Below are 21839 nucleotides of genomic sequence, written 5' to 3'. Positions count from 1 at the left end.
GGGATGACGTCGGCAGGGAGTGAGACGGAGAAGGAGCCAAGCAGAGAAAGACACACAGATAAATATGTGCTTGGAGAGTGTGAGAGAAAGAAATGTATATAGAAAGAGAGAGGGAAAAAATAGAAACGGAAACAGAAAGAGAAGGAGAAAGAGAAAGAGAGTGAGTAGAACACAGCGAGAGATTGGCAGTTGGGGAAAATGACAGTGAGAGAAAGACAGGCAGACAGCAAGGAGAGAGTGAGAAATGAGAAAAGAGAGCGAGAGACAGAGAGAGAGAAAAATAATGAGAGAGACTGAGAGGAAGCTAGACAGAGAGCGAGAAAGAGAGAAAGAAAATGAGTAGAAGAGCAGTAACAGCAGCTAGGAGCAGTAAGAGAGCGCAAGCTAGAGATAGAGAGACTAAGAGTGAGAAGGAGAAAGAGAGATATGACATATGAGAAGTCTCTATGTAGGCACAATAAGTCCACAGAGAGCCCTTACAGCGACGATCAGCATAGGAGAAGAGTGCATAGAGAGAGTCTCCAAGCAAGGCAATTGTCTTTAACTCTCTGGTATAGAAAGAGAGAGAGAGAGACACACACACACACACACACACACACACACACACACACACGCGCACACACACACACGCGCACACACACACACACACACACACACACACTCTACATATCAATATGAGTTAAGACTTTTTCCACGCATGAATCTGTTCCCATATCTGCGACTTTCTCGCCCAAAATCTCCTGCAGCTGCAGAGCAACTTCTCCAAAATTAGCCACAGTCTAAGCTGCGTTGCTTTACTAACTGCTATACTAACTAACTATATCTACTAAGTAACTATATTAGTTACGGCATGGCTTAAGCTCGCCTGTGCTGCGAGGCTCATTTTTAGCTTTGTTTTTCGAGTTGCCTCGACAAGTTGCTGAGTGATTGCTGCAGCTATATAGATCTATATAGATATATATATATATATATATATATATATATATATATATAAATATATGTCCACGATCTGGCCGACTCGCACGCCCTGACGCCCACTTGGCCATGGCTATAAAGGTTTAAAGCGATTTAGGACTGCGCCAAGCGTCAATTTTAGCAGCTTGTCGACCGCAAAGGCTAACCCCAAGCACAATCGAAGGGCCACTCACGGCTGTGTGGGCGTGGCAGTCGTACTGGCGCCCTCTGGCTTCCATTTTGTGCACTAATCAACAGTGCATTTGACTTTTCTGCTTCGTTGATTTGGTTTTAATAAAGTGCAAAATGCATTCACTGCAAAAGGGGCCAAGCTGCGCTGTGGGCGTGGCTGCAGGCGGTGTGTGTGTGGGGGTCGGTATCTTTGTGGCAACAAGGTGCAGCAAGCAGAAATCTTTTGTTTTCTTTTCCTGCGCCACTCGAGGAAATGAGCACGTCGAACATGATGAGGACGAGGCGGGGGCTGAGGCTGAGAAACAGCGAGAGAGAAAGAGAGAGAGAGAGAGAGAGAGAGAGCTATGCAGTTTGGCAGGGGCTCTGCTGGTTGGGGCTGCTTTGTCACAAAAATCCAACATCAATGGCACACACACACCTACACACACACACACACACACACACACACACACACAGGGAGACAGACACACTTCTATGTCTGCTGGCTGTGACAGTTGGCAACCGCAGTTGGCCATATTGGCACATGTCCTTAGAAGAGGACAACACCCACACACAGCAGCATGCCCAACTGCTTGTTGTTGTTGTTGTTCCTGTCGTGCAGCTGCAGCTGCTGTTGTTGTAATTATGCTGCTTGGCAAAAAGGAAAAAAAGACAAAAAGCAACGCAAAGGCAGCAGCAGCAGCAGCAGCAGCAGCAGTAGAAGGCGGCCCAAGCAGAGAGCAGCAGCAACCTAAAAGAAAAGCCTAAAAGCCTGCACACACACACACACACACACACACACACACACACAGCAAGGCAGAGGCAAACACTCAGCTGCTGACAGTTATTAAGCTAACGACGTTGAAAAGCTTTTTGTCATAAGCAGCGTGACAGGCAACAACAACAACAACAACCAGCAGCAAGCAACGAAAGGCTTTCATGCGAGTTGTTGTTGTTGCAGCTGTTGTTGCTGCCACAACTGCAGCACATGCACGTGATGCGCTTTGCTCGACTGCAACACAATTGTTGAGCTGCTTTCTGTGATCTATTGCCACGCCCCACACACACACACACACACACACACACACACACACACACACACACACACACACACACACACACACACACACACACACACACACACACACACACACACACACACACACACACACACACACACACACACACACACACACACACAACCAGCAAACATTTTCCCTGCGCTGCAGCTGCAACAATTCAGGCTCGAGCCAAAGCTTTGGGCTGCTTTGTTCACTGCAAGGAGTGAAAGAGGCAAACTACAACTACAACAACAACAACAACAACAACGAACATTCATCAAAGATCATTTTAGGCTTCATTGCCGCTGTTCTTCCCATTAACTAGAGCATAGCCTTGGGGCATGGCAGGCCTCATGACTCCCAGCTCAAGCGCTGCGAGTCTTGGTTGAGGCTGATCACAAAAGTTGCCTCTCTTTGATTGGAATTGGGAGTGATAGAGCAGCTCAACGAAGCTGGCTAGCAAGGCGAGGCTTCAGTTAAAGCCAGTGCTGAAGGACACAGCTGCAGGCGATCTAGTGGCAAAGACTACAAAGGACTAAGCGTGGCACTTGCTTGCGCTTAAAACATGCCCGCAGCAGAGCTGCTTCCAGTGGCCAAAGCTGTGCCAAGTCTCAGCATTGAAGCTGCCCCAAGTGCCTAAGCCCGACTGATATCATAATGAATATTTATATATATGCCGCATCTATCTGTCTGCCTAACTAGCTATATCAGTGTATCAAATGGAAATGAAGCTGCAGCCACAGAGTGAAGCAGGACAGAAGAGCTCTGAAGAGTTACTGAAACTGAAGAGCAACAGAGAGAGAGAGAGAGAGAGAGAGAGAGAGAGCAGCAGCAGATCACAAAAAAAAAAAAAAGAATTTCTGAAACTCTTCGAGCTGATGAGGATTAGGTTAAAGGCGAGCAAGTGGAAAGTCATGAAGAGATATTCAAGGCGAGCAGACGAAGCTCTTCGCTTTAAAGATCTACAATTTGTTTATATGGCTAGAAGTACTTGAAGTACTTCAATAAGCTTTATATTCACATACAAATGTGGCTCAAGTATGAGCTGAGAGACAGCCTTTGGCTGCTGTGAAGAGCTAAGAGATGCAGCTCTGTGGAAGCGAGTATTTCATAGAACCTGACTTAACAGAGGATAGCCAAAGCCGACCACAACTGAAGCAGGAAACTTGAAGCGAACTTAGCCTGCAGCCAAAATACAGACAGTTTCACTGGGCTGCCTCAGTTGGAACTTTGAAAATGATCTCTAGATCCAGCTGTAACCTTAATGAAGCCCAGAATGCAGGCCTAGCCATGAGGAAGATGGCCAAGGGCAAAGAGCAGCCGACGGAAGTTGGGCAATTCCCAGGAGCTCAGCTTACACTGCCAGCTGCAGACAGTGCCAGTGCGCGCCTGGCGCCTCTCTATGCGAATCTCAAAGGCCCAGTAGCAACGATGAGTGCAAACGCCGTGTGCGCTCACCTGCGCGGCATATTGACTGAAGCTTGGCAAAGGCAGCAAAAGTAGAGGAAAATCAAATCAAATCAAAAAAGGAAAAACGAAAATGAAAAGCGCAAAAGGGAGAAGCGATGGAAAGAAAATCTCATTAAATGCAAGCCAATGACGACGGACGTGTACACACTTTTGCTGACCGATAGATAGAAGGCAACAAAAGCAGGAGCTACCTTGTGCCGACAACTTTATTTACGACCGGACGACAAATCCCCAACAATTCACAAAAAAAAAAAATAAAAATAAAAGAAAAAAATGATAAAAAGCTGAGGAAAAAGTTAGTAAAAAAAAAATAAAAGGCGAACAACAAAGGTTGGGGCCAGGCGAGCAGTCGAGCCGTGGAGGCCTGGACTTTCAGGACTCGCTCGTTGTCATAGCAACGCAGCTAACGCGTCACTTTACGTGTCGGATTCGGGTGTTGGCAGCCATATTTGCTCTTATAGCGCTTTACTTGCCTTTCGACTAGGGGCGGCGCGGAGCGGGGCGGGTCTGGCTGGCTGAACCGCCCTTATGGCTGGCAGCCAACCCGGCGAGCAACCCTCCCAGTGTTAGCCAAGCCTGACTGCCACAATTGTGGGTTAGGGGTTGGGTCCTGCAGCTACCCTTGTGTCTGTCGCTGGCGTTGCTTCATTTGGCTTCATTTTGCTCTGGCTGCGGGCTTTTGCCCAGCGCCAAGGACCAACAAGGACCGTGGACCGAGCATTTGGCACCACTCGCTGGCGCGTCCTTTGGCTTGTGTCCTGGCATAGTTAGCTCTGCCTGACTGCCACGTACCCTACGCCCGTCCGTCCGTCCGTCCATCCGTTTGTCCCTCTAGGTGTTGCTTGCCTGTCTGTCTAGCTGGCTGCGTTGTCCTTGTACTTCTGCTGCTGCTTCTTCTTCTGCAGAGAGCGAGAGAGAGAGAGAGAGCGCGCGCGTGTTGTGGGAGCTTATGTAAGGCGCCTATGTACTTGCCACATGTCGCCCAGCCTCCAGGCCAGCCCACTGCTGCGTCCCTCCTTGTCTATTTGCTTTATTTGGCAGTTGTTTTATTTGTTTGTTTGTTTGTTTGTTTGTTCCTTCTGTGTTTGTTGATTTGCGGCCATTTGCCGTTGCTCGCTTCGCTTTCTTTTTAATATTAGTCGCAGCGCACGTTCTTTGTGCCTGGCTCTGCCCAGGTGAGCTTTGCTAGCCCATGCCTGACAAGGTCCTGGCCAAAGGATAATAACTATGTCAGATATATGCACAGCAACTGGATCGATGCATTGAGCCGACTTCGCAACTAATGAGAAACGCGACAGTTCATAGTTGATTGACAGACTGAGAAGCTTGATTGATGGGCTATGAACTGATTGACTGACTGATTGACTGACTGACTGACGGACTGACTGACTGAATGACTGACTGACTGACTGACTGACTGACTGACTGACTGACTGACTGACTGACTGACTGATTGACTGATTGACTGATTGACTGACTGACTGACTGACTAGATGACTGACTGACGGACTGACTGACTGACTGACTGACTGACTGACTGAATGACTGAATGACTGACTGGCTGACTGACTGACTGACTGACTGACTGACTGACCAAGAGACTAACTAAGTCTATGCCTAACGAAGCTCTTGATGGATTGATTGTCGTTCTGCTCGCGCTTTCGTTGGCTTGATTGAATAATTGATTGTTTGATTGCTAAATTGATTGACTGGTTGATTGATTGACTGCTTAGCTAAGTGACTTACAAGCTAATCATATTTTTTAATGAAAGATTGATTGATTGATTGATTGACTGACTGCTTAGCTGAGTGACTTAAAATGTTATTAAATTTTTGATTGATTGATTGATTGAAACGTCACTTACTGACTGTCATTTCGCTTGCTTGATTGATTAGACTAACTGATTGATTGCTTGATAAAGCGACAGCTAGCTGTTTGATTGTTTGATTGATTGAATGACTACATTGTTGATTGATCAATTGATAAACTAACTGTTTGAGTGATTGATTGATTGTTTGCTTGACTGACAGACACTGCTTGACCGAGCAGCAGACTGACTAGCTGATAAAGAATATGATTGACTGACAGGCTGATTGAAGCTATGATTGCTTGACACACAGATTCTCTAGTCTGATTGACGAACTAACTACAGCTTGATTGACTGACTGACAGACTGCCTATGGCACATACACATACCTATAGCTATGCATGTGTGTATGTAGAGCCGTTCGAGCGAGCTTTCACTGTAGCTGCTTTTGCACTTTGTAGCATATGCAAGAATCCATTGACAAACTCCTGGAGGAAAGTAGTGAAAAGCATTTTCCCATATTCATTTTCCATTTTCCATTTCCCATTTTCCCATTTGGAAACAACGAATTGTTAACGCAAATCGGTTCGCAGTTCGCTGCATTCATTTCGTTTGTTTCGATTCGTTTCGGTTTTTGTTTTGTTTTCTGTTTTCTGTTTTCTGTTTTTTTATCAGATCGCGATCCTCATCTGCCGCGCCCCAGGCAGACGCAGACCCCGAAATACATATAGATATGGCTAGTTAGACAATTGTTTCGATTACGCAAAGCGGCAAAGGGAGCGCGGCGAATGCAAAACGTGGAGATTGCGCTAAGCCGTAGAAGGAGCTGCCGATCTGGCAGGATAATAGCTCAAGGCTCTATGGCTCTATTGTTCGACGCTTGAATAAATAGCGTCGGCTAAGCAAACAGCAACAGCAACAAATACGAGCAGACATAATTGGGTTGCCAAATATTGCGCAGCCAACAAGGATCAACAAAGCAGGGATAACAAGGATAACAAGCAGGCAAGACGCGGCCTCAGCACCCACGGCCAGGCAGCTAGGTGCCGCATCCCTTTAGCAAGTACCTGAACGAACGGAAACAGACAATCGACAATCGGCAATCGACAAACGACAATTGGCCGTGTCCTGTGCGCAAGGATCTGTCTGTCCGTCTGTCTGTCTGTCTGTCTGCTGCTCTAGCCAGATAGCATCAAGTTGAGAAGCTAAGTAGGCGGCTAAGCTGCACTTAAAGAGTTCTCGATCTGCAATCTGTCGCCTATCAAATTGTGCGTGAAGGCGATGGGGCAGGAGCAGGGGCAGGGGCAGGGGCAAGGCAAGGTGCTCGGCCGGCCGTTGTTGAACGGCAGCTGCCACAGCCAGGATCAGCGACAAAAGCTTGCGTCGCCGTTGTCCTTTCATCTGCACCGACAACAGCAAGGGGGACGCCTGTCATAACTGCACAATGCGAGCAGAGATCGGCAGCTTCATCAACGGCTTCAGCTTCCCTTTGGCTTTTGTTTTGCCACGCCCCGCGCCGCCCCGCAGCTACGGCTGCCTCTGGCCCATATAAATTTCATAGTGGTAAGCGATATGGTTGCTTGTTCTTTTAATTGCTCGAGGAAAACGATAGGCAATCAGCTTCAGCAATCTGCGGATCCTGGCAAGCGGCTCTCTCCACTCGTCCTGACTGACTGCTCGTCCTGGTCCATGAAACAGCAACAAATGCCATTGTCGACCATTTGGCCTCAACGTCGGCGGTTTGGCGGCGTTTTTTTTTTGATTGTTGTTGCTGTTGATTGTTGTCGGCGGACACAACACAAAACTATATCAAATTACAGCAGGCGATGCGGCGGCAGGCAAAAAAAATATGTGTAAAGGCAAAGGTAAAGACAGAAGCTGAGGCTGGCCAAGTGCCAAGCTAAATGCATTTATTTTTAGTCAAAAAATCGAACTTTTATCAACGAATTTATAAAAAGCTCAGCGAAATTCTAATTAGAAATCATTGTCCCTAAAAGCTTAGCTTGGACACGCACCCAAGCTCACCTGATTAGTGGCCTATTTGACAGGCCAGCTTAGGCACAAGCCTGGACATGCACCGCATCAGAGACACACACACAACCCTCAGCTCAGACACACACTCCAATATAACAAGTTAACGAAACGGCACATGAGAGAGTCTGTATCCATGTCACGTGACTCACAAACCTTAGCAATGACACACACCTTCTTTCTCTCTATCATAACGAAGCCATAGCTTTGCAAAGAAGCAATGCGAGCTTAACGAAAATATCCCTATCCTTGCCACAGTTAAGGCCTAGACCTGCTTTTTAGACTTCCACGCTGTAACCCCTGACACACCATAGCTTTAGCACACAGCCAGTTTGAATTTGCCGCCTTAGTGTCTTCGGGACGTCGTGCATGGTTCAAAAACTAGCTTTAACCATGAACGAGCTGCCATATCGTGCGCATATCCTGCGCATTGCCATGTGAGTAGTGGCAACACTGCACGCACAGACATGTTTTTTTATTGTGTTTTGTTAGCCGTGCGTGCAGTGCCTGCCTTACAAAGAGTCAGTCGAGAGCGGACGACAACCGCCACAACAACTTGGTTGAACAATTGTCAGTGCAGGCAGCAACAACAACAACAACATCAGCAGCAGCAAAATTAACTAAACAGCAATGCCAGCGTCTAGCTAGCTGCCACAAGAACAACAAGATCAACTGCGGCAGCAGCAATTGTTAAACAACCAATTAGAGCCGCGAAGTAAGCGCAGCTTCAGTTCCGTTACTTTTGCCCCGAACAGCTGTGTGAGTCAGTGCCAGTGTCCGTGTCCGTGTCCGAGTGTGTGTGTGTGCGTGCGTGTAGGTGAGAGCATGCAGCCGATATGCTGCTAACAGTACAAAGATCCGTTACTTCAGACCGTTTTTAGCAATTATAGAAGCACACTCACAAATCTATATACAAACATATTATATATAGATAGCTCGCAGTGTCCTGCGATTACATAAAACAAAAGTAAGGACAACAACAAGAATTAGCCATTCAAAATTTATTGATTGTGCGAGTCAATGTGTGTGCGCGCACAACTACAGACACAGCAACTAATATTTGAACAGAGTTAAACAAACGTCGCCTAGTCCTGGCATAAAAAATCAATAGACATCAGTGGCAGCAGCAGCAGCAGCAGTAGCAGCAATAACAAGACAAGACAACGACAACGACAGCAACAGAACAACAACAACAACGAGAGGCCACAAAACGCAGCAATAGCAACAACAATAGCAATAACGGATAATAGACGACAAACACACAAAGCGCAAAGAGACCGAGACCGAGAACGAGAACGAGAGCGCGAGCAATAGTGTGAGAAAGGGAGTAACAAAGACGTAGCAGGTAAGTCGACAGCAGGCAGCATAATAAAGTTAAAGTTGAGCAAGTGTCAAAAGAGAGGGCGCGAGAGTGCGAATCGGCGTGTGAAACGGGGGAAGCAAGCGAGAGCGAGAGTGCCTAAAAAGTGCAGTTAATTACGCGAAAACAAGAACAGCAGCAACAACAAGCGGGGGGCGCCAGTGTTGCTGTCCTGCAAGCGCGCACAGCAGGCGCCAGTGTTGCCGTTGTCACTGCAGACTTTCCGGCACCTAGCAGCAGCAGCAGCAGCAGCTTTATTTGTTTTGTTGTTGGCATTGCTGTTATGACTGCTGCTGCTCCTGCTGCTGCTTTGTGTCATTAATTTGATTAAAAACAATTTTTGCTTCTGCATGTGACGCTGCTCATGGCACATCCTTGCTGTATTTATTGCATTATGTAAGCGGCAGCACAACACTTTTGTTGCCACTTAATTAACTTTTATTGCTCATACAGCGCCAAGCCCAACGCGCTCTCTACCTCTCCCTCTCACTCGCCCATAAACACACTCACACATACACACACCAATACAGAGCTTGGTTTCCTTTGTGTGTGTCGCGCGCTTTGCTGCTTGGCAACTTTCTGTCTAGTTTTATGATGACTAATTGACACACACACATACATACATAGAGTGGGCGAGAAGCGGCATATCGATCTTAGCTTATAATTATCGATAATTGCATGACGTTAGCAAAAATGTAATGTGCAATATGTCCGTGTGTATGTGTGTGTGTGTTAGTTTGCAGCGAATTCAGTTCAAGGCAACGCCTCCATTGCCGCCATTGCTTGCGCACTAACCCCTCTCCCCCCACTCCCGTCGTCGCCTTCGCCCTTTTTGTCAGCTACTGACTTTTCGCCTTTTGCTTCACACTTTTTCCAGCTGACTGAACATAATCATAAAAGGAATAACAACAACAATAAAGATGCACTCACTGCCGCTGCTATTGCTGCTCATCGCGCTGCCGGCGCTAGCGCTGACTGAGAACGCAACGCTGCCCGCTGTCGATGCCGGTGTGCTGGGCAGTCCTAGCTTTAGTTCAAGCACAGCTGCACCGCCGCCGCCGCCTCTGTCCGCTGACTACGACAACTTTACCGTTAGCAGCAGTAGCAGCGATGCCAGCGCTGAGCAGAGCAACAACAACAACAGCAGCAGCAGCAGCAGCAGCAACAACAACAACAACAACAGCAATAGCAGCGCAGCGACAGCGATTACGACAACAACAACAACAACTAGCAGCGCTGCAGCTACTTTGGCAGCCATTGAGCAACAGCAGCAGCAAGAGACTACATCCAGCGTCGGCGTCGCTGTTGCAGCGCTGCCGCCCACAAGCAATGGTAATGGCACAGCAGAGGCACCAGCGACGGTGACGGCGACTGCAGCAGCGCCGCCACATGAGATAATTGGCTCGGCCACGCCCAATAAGGGCGAACAGGAAGCCATTTTACGTGCCTTGGACTGGCTAAAGGAGAAACGCGCCTCGGACTATGGCTGGGGCAACGACACGCACGTCGTCATCCTGGCCAAGGAGCTGTCCGGCGGTCGGGACCCCAACGAGAGCGCCGACGCCCATTTGCTGGTGATACAAGAGCTGGAGGACACGCTCTCCGTCAAGGAGATGGAAATCGAGATCTTGGCCATGCTCGATCGCCATCATACGCTGCCCAAGCCGCTCAATCTGGACAAGCTGGCCCGCTATGTGCTGGCCCTCGGTTCGCTGTGCAAGGATCCCAAGCATTTCCATGGCCACGATCTGGTGGCCACGCTGCAGCATCACGAGCCCGCCCAGGACATCGAATTCGCCTTGACCACCCTCTCCGCCTGCAGCTCGGCGGCGCACGTACGCAAGCGTCAGATACGTCGCCTCCTGGACATAGCCAGCGGCGTTACGGACCAGAGTGTCGATGCCATTGCAATGGTGATCCTGGCGCTGCGCTGCATTGTGACCGATCATCGACACCGCCATCTGCAGCACTTTGTGCGCCGCCCGGCCCGCGGCCTGGCCAGCCTGCAGGATCAGCGCGGCAGCTTTGGCTCGCTGCGCAGCACGGCGCTGGCCATGCAGGCTTTGCAGGATCTGGAGTATGATCCGGCCGGGCACTGGAATCGCACAGCTGCCTCAAGGTATATACTGAGCAGGCAGCGCGCTGATGGCGGCTGGAGCGAGGAGCCGCTCCAGGATGGCCAGGAGCCGGACATTGGCGTCGGCCTCACCGCCGACATCATTCTAGCCCTCGGCTGGAAGGGACTGGGCGCAGTGCGCGCCCTCCAATGCGACCATGTCATACGAGAGAGCAACGATCCCACAGGTGAGCTCAACAAGTTCACCTGCTTTCTGTTCCTGCCAATAATAACTTTTCTCATGCTATTCAGAGAATGGTGAGCCGAAGCTGGCGTTGCCCTTCGGACTTAGCTCCTCGGCCGAGGAGTCGGACTCCAAGAACATCTCGTACACCTACACCCTGTGGGTGGGCTCCAATGTGACCGAGGCCTTCTCCCTCTCGCTCGTCTCGCCAAAGAACACGAGCTTCTTCAAGGCCATGACACAAGCAGCCGAACTGGATCCAAGGTTAGTCCCATCTCTATACACAGGGAATGCCCAAGCTCAAGCTCACCAAATACTTTAATTCCATCTCCCTAAATATATAATATGATCTAGTTGACGATCCTTTAAAGATAAAGCCACAAACTTTAAGGGAAACTAAACATAAATCTATCCCTAATCAACTATTGTATACAAATTTAGATACAACTTAGTATATATAGATATATATATATATATATATATATATATATATATATATATATATATATATATATATATATATATATATATATGTAATCAATAGAAATGAGTCTAAAATATTTCCTGACTTTGCAGATTCGTTTTCGAGGCGCGCGAGTGGCCCAATGGACACTATGTACACACGCTCTATGGCAAGAACGAGGAGCCGCGAGGGTAAGTCTGCCCAGATGAGAGATTATTGTAGCTGTATTACCTAATATATTGAATCTGTCTCTGCATCCAGATATCACTATTGGCTGCTCTACAGATTGCCCGAGCTACCCGATCCAAATAATACGCCTGGGAATCAGCTTATTGCGCCTGTTGGTGGGTAGCCAGGACATAATCAATATCTGATCCAATCGAATCTAATCTTTTGTATTTATATAATCTTTATCGATTAGGTGTCGATGAGCTAATGGTCGAGGATGGCGAGCATTATCTCTATTGGTATAAGAAACTTTAAGCACGTGACACGATTTGCCGGCCTTAGTCCCTAAAAACTAAAGATAAGCCACTAACTAGCAGGATACTCCAAGGATATAACTACAACAACAACAACAACTATAACACTATATGCATACCTACATATATGCATATATGTATGGTTCTCTATATACGTATATACATACAACAACAAAATACACGCGAGTATATAATAGCATTATATACAAGGATATATATATAACTGAATAATCAAAACTACATTAACCTACCAGACACCCCCCCCCCCCCACACACATTTACAGACATACAAATATGCCCTAACGATAGCTTAAAATTGAGTTTAGATTTAAACAACAAAAAATACTAAAAAATACTTTAAAAATACTGAAAAAAAAGTAAGGCTAACGAAAATTACAAATTTACGCACGACTCTAACGCACTCTATACTTTTTTTTGATAATGTCCACGTCAAAGTTCACGTTTGTTGACAAGCAATTCTTCTTCATGATCACCTACGGCTGTTAAATATTTAACAGTTAGTTGAGCTTTGCTTTTGATTTTGACCTTGCTTTGATTTTGACTTTACACAATTCTTAAAACTAAATGTTAAATATTTAACATGCAGTTAAACTGACTCTGCTTGTTAACTTTGACAGAAGGACATCAAATACATCTAACTCACACACTAACAGACAGACAAGGCTAAGACAAACAGAAAGAGCATCACGTCTTTTCTCGCTCTCCCGCTTCCTCTCTTTAAGCGAGTGCTAACAAAAGTGAGGTTAGCTGGAGATAAGAGTTGAGCGCCTGCTACATGTTTGCACTTATGTTTGAATGTTACACACATAAACACACACACACACACACACACACACACACACACACACACACACACACACACACACACATACGCATACGCACACAGAAAATATGCTTTAAATGTTATTGAAAGTAAGCAAGAAAGAGAAAGCAAATGCTAATATGAGAATCGCTTAGAAGAAAGCTCAAGAGCTAAGCGTCCGTCAGTCCAAGCAAAGCATATTATACAAAACACCGTAAGTAACAATAAGTGATTGAAAATCATCCCTAGACATATATATAAATATATATAAAACATATAGACATATACATACACACAAGCATACATATATGTATATATGTGTATGTGTGCATAAATATATAAAAAATACCTGCATATACATACATAAATATACACATATAAAAACAAACTAGTTTTATATGAAATATGAAAACAATGTCCGGAATATATTATACTATATCTATATATATATACATATATGCATACATATATAAATATAGTATAAATATATATATGATATATGATATACTATATACGAAAACTGAACGAAACTTCATTTAACGAATACTTTAAAGAACAACGCAACATTTAACGCTATCCACGCTCATACGCCTACCTATCCTACTTATATATATACATCTAATCTACTTCTACATATACATTCATATACTATACGCATCGCTCATTCAAGGCCAAAGCAACATAATAATCCCCCGCAAGTAACTAACTCATCGAAATTCTATCCAGTAACACACTTATATATATATATATATATATATATATATAATATAAATATATATATATATATATTCATTTCCCTACGTACTCCCCATCTAAAGCTTGTGCACGAGCTCAAGAACATGAATTTTTGCAACTGCTTGGCGACGACAAACAACCGTCAGCAAGCAGTCCATGTGGCCAAGCAGTTCGCTTAGCACACGCACACACACACAGACAGCAAGCAGTTCATCCGCACTCAACATGTCCATTTCTACTATCCTTCTCTCTGTCACTCTCCCACACTCAGTTGCCCGTTCATTTCGTTCTATTCGAAATGCAGTTAAACTTAACCTCGAAAAGCAAACCTAAAAACCTAACCTAAAAACAAATTTTTAAGTGCAGCTGTGCAAAAACTAACCTAGCTAACTAAAATCTTAATGGTTTATATTATAAGCATGAAATTGAGCTTTTTAATTGTGCAAATCAAAGCAAAAAAACAAAAACAAGCAACAAAAACAACAACAAAACAAAAAAGAAAAACTCAAAAATCACAATAAATTAGAAAAAGCAAAAAAAAAACAAAAATTTGTTTTATTTAATGATCTTCGAGTAGAGAAACTATGACAAAAGTAGAATTTATTTAACATTTGTTGACTTCAGATTATTTATCTGCTGAGCAGCTCACTCGACGCGAGGATATCGAGACGGACTATGCTCGAAGCCAACCAAGTTTGCTGTTTTTTAAAACATTGCGTTTATTTCAATAGATTTTTGTTCATTTAGCGTAGATTTGAAAAGCATATAATATATAATAATAATAATATTAAACATATGATTTATAACTGGATTTCATTTAGCAATTCATTAGCTTGGAAACGTGAATCGCATATTGAATATAGATCCAAAAAATATGTAAAGTTCAAACATCGATTCGAAACGAACAACAAAGATGCCTCGAAATATTGTAGATATATATATATATATATATATATATATATATATATATGTATATATATATATATATATATATATATATATATATATATATATATATGTATATATATATATATATATATATATATATATATATATATATATATATTTATACGATTCATATGATTAAGATTTAGCTAGTATTAAAATGGGAGGAGCTTGAAAAGTTGGCGTAGGAAACGGCTTAGTTATAGCACGGCGCAATATTGAATATTGAAAGAGCTGGATGTCCTTCAGATCGGAGCTAAGCTCCAACTATACATGCACACACACATATACACATATATATATATATATAGAGTTTAACAACTCCTAAACATTGGCTGGCATGAAAATAGTCTTAAGGTCAATCGTTTATATATATATTCGGATATATAGAAAATAGAGGAGCAAGCCTAAGCATACTTTCTCTCCTTCTCTCCTTCTAAATGCTCAAAAGGCCATGTATATGATATATCTACATATATTTATATATGTATATGTATATATAAGCAAAAATAATTATCGATAAAGTAAATTTGAAGAGGCAAAAATTCAGTTAACATTACGACACTTATTTATAAACATACATACATATATATATATCCATATATATACATATATATATTTATATATTTCTATAGAGAGAACTTCTATGTTTTGCTACGATTTGAGAAAGGCCGCATAGAGCACGAAGGCAACAGAGTTACAACATCAACACGATTGCTAGGATGCACATGCATACATATATACATATATATATATATATAGGGTACTTAGTGTATTCATGGATTATACATATACATATACATATATAGGCACACGCACACACACACACACGCGGACACAGATAAGATTATTTAAATTGTTGCTTAGCTTTTACATTCATTAAAGCTGCTTGGAATCGCATCTGGCTTAATCTAGGCTAGTATATATAGATAGATCGATTTATATCTATCGATATATATATATATATATATATATATATGTTGTGTATATTATATTGTTTTGTATTTTGTTCTGCTTAGCTTTATATAGTGCTGCGACGTTGTTCTATGTGACCATGAGAAACCATGTCGTGCTGCCCTTGCTGAATGAGTCACGCATCATGCCGACTTTATATATATGTGTATATATATATAGATATTGATATAGCAATCTACATGGCAAAGCTCTGTTGAAGCGCGTTGCGCAGCTCGTTGAGCACCATCGATCCAATGACCATCTTCTCGCAGTTGACCAGCAGCGTGAGCGCCTCATCCGTTTGCCATTGCAACGTGAGCAGAACGAGACTTTTGGAGCTCAACGTTTGGCCAGCAAAGCAATGGAGCTGGCTGTTGGCCGAGCTGTATGTATGGGCCACATTGATGCATTCGTAGACCTTTTGCTTGAGCGTCTGCAGATCGGTTAGATCGCGCTGCACGCCACGCAGCTCGCACTGATGCTCGTTCATGCCGCGCAGCTTGGCTCGCTCCTCCTTGTGACAGCTCTCGCCGATCTGCACAGAGCGCACCAGCTCGCCAACTGGCGGCTTCAGCTGGACACGTGCACAGCCGCCGCTGGAGATGAGCTCGAAATCAATTGCATGCGTTGTATCATTGAAGTCGACGCCCAAGATGCCGCTCGCCAGCTGCTCTGGCTGCAGCTGAGCGATGGGCGCGAATTCGCTCAGCTGCATGCCCGGCGGCAGCTGCTGCTGGCCCATCCGTATGCTGGTCAGCACCTGGTCGCTGCGATTCTGGAACTGCAACTCAATCGTGCACATTGCGGCCGAGTAGAGATGCGGCGAGCGTGTGAAGCGATACGACAGCTGCAGTCCGTAGCCGCTCACCTTGTTCAGCAGCTCCTTGTGCCTGAACTCCGTGTGCGAAGGGCCAACCAGCTCGACCCGATTGCTCGCCTGCAGTGGCTGCAATGCAGACTGTCCCGGCAGCATTGGAGTGCCTGCAAATGATATAAGCTAGTGAGCAAGTCTTATCAAGAGAGAGGCCGATAGATAAGGGCGGAGGACGAGGTTACAACTGATACTTTCCGGCAAAGATTCTGCAGCAGGTCTTACCTGGCGTCAGGAAGCCACCGAGCGAGGGTGTCATCACTGGCCCAATGGGCGGTATATCATCCAGATCGAGCAGCAGATCCAAATTGGTTTTGGCTGATGACTCTGGCTGAGATTCCGGCTGTTGTTTCGCTTGCTTTTGTTCAACGGATGACGTCACTGGAGCATTCTTTGGCTGTGACTGTGGCTGCTCGTTGTCGCTGGCCGAGTCGCTGCTCGATTCGCCGCTGCTGCTGCCGCTGTAGAACGACGATTCGCCGCTGTCGGAGGTGCCTGAATTGGCGATGGCATTGTTGTTGTTGTTGTTGCCCGTTGAGGGAGCGGCGGTAGCGACAGCGAGTGGCTCGATTGGATTGCTGCTGCTGCTGCTATTGTTGATGTCATCGATCAGCTGGCCGCTAACAATGGCCGCCTTTATTGCCTTGCTTTGTGCTTGGACCCGATCGGCCTTCAACTGGTCCGGCGCCCCTGGCTCCTGTTCGCTATCGCTGCCCGAGGATGCGTCGCTGCCAGAGGAGCCGCTGCTGTCGCTGCTACTGCCGCTGGAGCCGGTGTAAGCGGATGACTTCTCTGATTCGGATAGGAAGCCCTTGTCGCCCGCCTCCTTGGCAGCACCTTGGGACGAGGATTTGCTGCGCGTCGGACTCTCGCCAGGCAGCTTCTCCTGCATGTAGCCAGCTATGTTGCGCACACTCGAATCGGGCGCAACAGAGGGGAAGGCAGGCAGCTCCTTGTAGCCCGTGGCCTGCATATTCAAATAGTGAGAGAGCGAGCCCAGCTGATACAGATTGCCATCACGGTACTTGCTCTCCGGCACAGGTGCCGGCTTGGCCGCCAAGAATATATCGCGTGCATTCTGGGTAAGCACTGTGCTGCCGCCGCTGGCGGGGAAGATGAACTGGCGCAAGAAACGCGCTCGATCACGCACGTCATAGTTGGTATCATAGCGAGCCAGCGTAAAGACATATTGGCAAAGCAGCGAGGTCTGCTCTGGATTGGTCAGATAGAGTTTAACGCCCAGATTGAGCACCTGCAGCTTCACCACATCCTGCTCATCCACAAACGATTTGGCCATCTTGCGCAGCACATCAGGCGCTATCAACGGCACCTTCTCATTGTATTCCCCGATCAGCCAAATGATGGCAGCGCGAGCCGCTGCCACATTGATGTAGTCAATCAGCTTGGCCATCTGGGTGATAATCTCATAGTGCTCGGCAGCCTTGCTCTGCAGCAGCTTCTTAATGACCACCACGCTCTCGGCGACCACGTGCTCTAATTGGAGAATCGACTAGTTAGAGAAAGCATTCGAGTATATATTAGTCTATAGCTCACCATCGTGATTCGAGAGCAGATGTACCAGGCCGCTCAGACAGGTCTCGGTGACAGCTTTGATGCTCGCTGCACAACGGCCAATCGCCTGAATGGTGGCTGCCACGAAGGGGCGGTCATTGCTGGAGATGTATGTTTGGAATTCGCGCAATATGAGCGATATGCTCGAGGCTGATGCCAGATTCGTGAGTATGTCCAGCTTGAGTAGCTTGAGGTGCGTTGGATCGCTGGTGCGCACAAAGAACGACTTCAAATGTGGCTCGAAGATCGCTTTACGACGCGCCGACATGGACGCAATGCAATTGAGCACCACGCTCTGCACTTCCTTGTGCGATCGCAATAGACGGATGAGTGCCTTAGCTATTAGCTGCACCTCGTTGCGGGGCGCCACATGATGATAGAGCTGGGCGACGGCCATGACAACGGATGCGTTGCGCGACTGCAGCAGCGGCTTGGTCTGGCGCAACAGCAGCCGATGATCGAGATCGATGTGGTAGCTGTTGCTGCTGCTGTTACTGCAGTTGTTATCGTTGTCTTTGTCTTTGTCTTTCTGTTTGTCTTTGTCATTGTTGTTGTTGTTGTTGCTGCTTGACTTGCTGGACTTGGGCTTGCCAGGCGCTTCGTCATCGCTGCTGGCCTCAGCATCGCTGCTAGAATTTGAAGACTCGTCATAGAATCGCTCGTTGGCTGGCGCATCGCCATCTAGAGATTCGCCCTGGCCGTGCTCCTCGTCAGCATTGGGATCGACGAACTGTGTGCGTGCATAGCGGGTCAGCATGTTAATGATGATCACCTGACCCCATTCATCCACATCCACAAGCAGATTGCACAGCTTGCGGTAGTTCTTGTGTATAAGATCCACGCGCTCCGGACAAACCTAACAAACGAGAAGGGCTCATAAATGAGATGAAATTATTCAAACATCGTCTATAGGCTACTACCTCATCGAAGGCCATAACAGCAGAGCCCACAACCAGGGTGGTGCGATCTGAGAGTAGTTTCTCAATAACCGTGACCAGCTCATCCTTTTGGTCTGCATCCAGCGAGTAGAGCTTGGGGATAGCATGTGCCGCCGTCTTACGCACATAGGGACTGAGATCCGCGGCGCTGTCGCGGATTGCCAACATTACAATGGGCACAATCATGCTGACCCGTATGGAAGAGAGCACACGCAAGGCGGATGCGCGTATTAACTGATTGGGATCTTTCAGTGCACGCTGAAATGTCGATATGGAGAGCAGCGCCAAATCCTGCTGCTCCTCGGCATAGCGCACCAAATACACATACACCAGCTTCTTTACCTCGATGTTCTTGGAGACGACATTCTTGACGACGGCCGGAAAAAGGTCGCTGGCATCACGGCCTCGTGCAATCATGCCAATAATGCGCTTCATTGCCTCCAGCTTAAGGCCATCCTTGTTGCTGTCCAGCATCTGCTTGAGATCATCATGTTTACGGCCATCGCTTTGGAAGAATGCCGCACCACTGGCCGGATCTGCACCGAACTCCACGTCCAGCCCCATTTGGGGTCGCTCGCCATAGGCAGCCACCGAAAACGGATTGCTGGCCGAGTTCTGTTGCATCTTGCAAGGGGGTTTCCCAATTCAATTGTTGTCTAAGATATTGTTTTATTTTGTGCTGTGCGTGTTTGTTGTGTATCGTGTGTGCGTGGGCGTGCAAAAAGTGGTGAAAGCTTTTTGTCGGAAACCTGCTGATACTTTGCTACACTCGCGTTGGCAACGCACGGCGAATTCGTCTACAACAATTGCCAGTACTTTGACATATCTGTCACGCACTGGACACACTTGCACTGCAAAATTTTTGTTTCTACTCGATAAGCAACTGTCCACGAGTACAATAACACTATCGACGACAATAATCGATAGCAGACAATGTTTACTATTGCAAGTAGCATCAATGAATTTGTTAATCGAATAGCGTAGATGCGGAAATGCAATTGTGCGATGTATCGGTGATATATTTAAAAAGTATTTTACCCAATTACTTAACTCTTTAAGTATATTGTGTCAATGAACAAATATTTTAGTAAACTATGGCAATTTTATTAATAGGCCCTATATATTATGTTTCTATTTTCTATACATTTGAGATTTTTATAAAAAGTATGTCTAACTTTTTTATTTACAGCAAACACTTCATATACTTAATTCATTTCTTCGTTCAATTATATTGATAGTGCAAACAGCTTAGCTCTTGTAAAGCAGCTAGTGAGAACATATTGCTGTGGCCTGCCTGGTATATGCTTATCGATAATCGTATCGATGCAAGCCAAAGAACAACAACAACAGCCGCCGTGTGGTAGTTAAGACAGACCATACTAAACGCCAGAGCCGCAATCACGTCAATTAATGGCCAAGTAATATTGAAAACGGAGGCAGAAACAAGAACGGCAGGCGAGATGAACTTTCCGCTAGCTAATTCCAACAAAGATACGTTGCGAGCGGCATGCAAGAAGTGCGGCTACGCGGGTCACCTGACCTACCAATGCCGCAATTTTCTCAAGGTAAGCAAAAGCCGCTATGCACAAGCGAAATCGCATTATAACAAATTCCGCCTATCGCCTAGGTTGATCCCAACAAAGAGATACTGCTCGATGTGGAAAGCACCAGCTCCGACTCGGAGCTCGATTATTTGACGCCGTTAACGGAGCTGCGGGCCCAAGAGCTGAAAGCTGAGGGTGATATTGCCCCAGTTGCAGCAGCGGCAACAAAGCCAGATAAGAAAAACAGCAGTAGCAGCAGCAACAAACACATCAGCAGCAGCAAGCGCAGCAGCAGCAGTAGCAAAACAGTCGCCACGAAACACACGAAAACCGAGCGGCACAAGAAACGCAAGAGAAAGAGCAAGAAGCACAAGGAACCGAAGATCAAAGCTAGCAGTAAATCATCAGATTTGTCCAAAAAGCAAAAGAAGCAACGCAGCAGCAAAAAATCGAAGCGTCGTCGAGCTGTTAGCACAAGCAGCAGCAGCAGCAGCTCCTCCAGCACCTCATCAACCTCATCGTCTGACAGCGATTCAACGAGCGACTCATCCAGTAGCGACACGGAATCCGATTCCAGCGACAACGAAGAGTCCAGCACTAGCGAATCGGATGAGTATGGACGCAAAAAGAAGCGCCAGGGCAAATACAAACGGAAAGCTGAGGCAACAGTGCTGCGTCGCAAAAAGTCCAAATCCAAACGCAAGAGGCATCGCACCAGCATCAACGCCGGTGCCAGCGGCGGCGGCGGCGCTGGCAGTGCAGCAGGCGCCAGCAGTTACCTCAGCAGTCTCAGCGATAGCAGCACCAACTAGCACACAACGACTACCCAAAGCACTTGCAACGGCATTTAGTTGACTATCCTAGTTAAAAAGGCAAAACAAATGAAGGGAAATGAGAAATTAGAGCAACCTAGGCTAGAGTTATATAGTAACATATATTGCATGGATGAATCTATGAAGCCAATTTAGTTATCCTGCGCTTCCTCAACCAAAATCAGACTTTCCAACACCAACACACACACACACACACACACACACATGGATACATATTTAAACTTGTGTTAGTTTTAAGTTGATAATCCTATCCTGAGTCTTTTATGATTTGCAAATATAACAAATTAGTTTGTATAAAAAAATTTGTTCAATACATCATTATATATATATATATATATATATATATATATATATATATATATATATATATATATATATATATATATATATATATATATATATATATATATATATATATATATATATATCTCTTTTACTGTTACTCTGAAAGGGTGCTTTCGCTTATCTACGCAAATATGTAGATTTGTATTAGTGTAAAGATCTGTTCCCTGTCTGCGAGAATT

General features: G+C 45.7%; 3 protein-coding genes across 4 annotated transcripts; 2 read left to right on the top strand and 1 right to left on the bottom strand.

Annotated features, from left to right (window-relative positions):
- The first annotated feature begins 8669 nt into the window (after positions 1 to 8669).
- On the top strand, positions 8670 to 12206 carry LOC111596835 (uncharacterized protein CG3556). Its single transcript, XM_023311209.2, has 6 exons — positions 8670 to 8840; positions 9733 to 11159; positions 11224 to 11419; positions 11732 to 11809; positions 11880 to 11962; positions 12040 to 12206. The coding sequence occupies exons 2-6, from the start codon at positions 9776 to 9778 to the stop codon at positions 12099 to 12101; spliced, it is 1803 nt and encodes a 600-aa protein (XP_023166977.2). The 5' UTR covers positions 8670 to 8840; positions 9733 to 9775; the 3' UTR covers positions 12102 to 12206.
- Positions 12207 to 15408: 3202 nt separating this feature from the next.
- Positions 15409 to 19845, bottom strand: LOC111596816 (AP-3 complex subunit beta-2). Its single transcript, XM_023311184.2, has 4 exons — positions 18921 to 19845; positions 17983 to 18856; positions 16654 to 17922; positions 15409 to 16538 (listed from the first exon to the last, which is right to left on the bottom strand). The coding sequence occupies exons 1-4, from the start codon at positions 19560 to 19562 to the stop codon at positions 15754 to 15756; spliced, it is 3570 nt and encodes a 1189-aa protein (XP_023166952.2). The 5' UTR covers positions 19563 to 19845; the 3' UTR covers positions 15409 to 15753.
- Positions 19846 to 20075: 230 nt separating this feature from the next.
- On the top strand, positions 20076 to 21544 carry LOC111596803 (protein SREK1IP1). Of its 2 annotated transcripts, XM_023311164.2 has the most exons (3): positions 20076 to 20102; positions 20177 to 20503; positions 20566 to 21544. In XM_023311164.2, the coding sequence occupies exons 2-3, from the start codon at positions 20399 to 20401 to the stop codon at positions 21292 to 21294; spliced, it is 834 nt and encodes a 277-aa protein (XP_023166932.1). In that variant the 5' UTR covers positions 20076 to 20102; positions 20177 to 20398; the 3' UTR covers positions 21295 to 21544. The 2 variants fall into 2 exon arrangements, with proteins under 2 accessions (XP_023166932.1, XP_030079897.1); XM_030224037.1 differs by lacking the exon at positions 20076 to 20102 and having other exon boundaries at positions 20109 to 20503.
- The last annotated feature ends 295 nt before the right edge of the window (positions 21545 to 21839 follow it).

Source organism: Drosophila hydei, unplaced genomic scaffold (assembly GCF_003285905.1).
Source record: "Drosophila hydei strain 15085-1641.00,03,60 unplaced genomic scaffold, DhydRS2 tig00000339-arrow-arrow-pilon, whole genome shotgun sequence".
Classification (NCBI taxonomy): domain Eukaryota; kingdom Metazoa; phylum Arthropoda; class Insecta; order Diptera; family Drosophilidae; genus Drosophila; species Drosophila hydei.
The sequence above is the reverse complement of the archived record's forward strand: the minus strand, read 5'-3'. Positions and strand labels throughout refer to the sequence as shown.

Bases quoted from the DNA above. Each gene is read 5' to 3' on its own strand.
- LOC111596835 (XM_023311209.2), top strand. From the start codon at position 9,776: ATGCACTCACTGCCGCTGCTATTGCTGCTCATCGCGCTGCCGGCGCTA. The intron at 11,420-11,731 runs GTTAGTCCCATC...CTGACTTTGCAG, and splicing joins GCAGCCGAACTGGATCCAAG to ATTCGTTTTCGAGGCGCGCG. The intron at 11,810-11,879 runs GTAAGTCTGCCC...CTCTGCATCCAG, and splicing joins AAGAACGAGGAGCCGCGAGG to ATATCACTATTGGCTGCTCT.
- LOC111596816 (XM_023311184.2), bottom strand. From the start codon at position 19,562: ATGCAACAGAACTCGGCCAGCAATCCGTTTTCGGTGGCTGCCTATGGC. The intron at 17,923-17,982 runs GTGAGCTATAGA...TTCTCCAATTAG, and splicing joins TCTGCTCTCGAATCACGATG to AGCACGTGGTCGCCGAGAGC. The intron at 16,539-16,653 runs GTAAGACCTGCT...TATCATTTGCAG, and splicing joins CGGTGGCTTCCTGACGCCAG to GCACTCCAATGCTGCCGGGA.
- LOC111596803 (XM_023311164.2), top strand. From the start codon at position 20,399: ATGAACTTTCCGCTAGCTAATTCCAACAAAGATACGTTGCGAGCGGCA. The intron at 20,504-20,565 runs GTAAGCAAAAGC...CCTATCGCCTAG, and splicing joins AATGCCGCAATTTTCTCAAG to GTTGATCCCAACAAAGAGAT.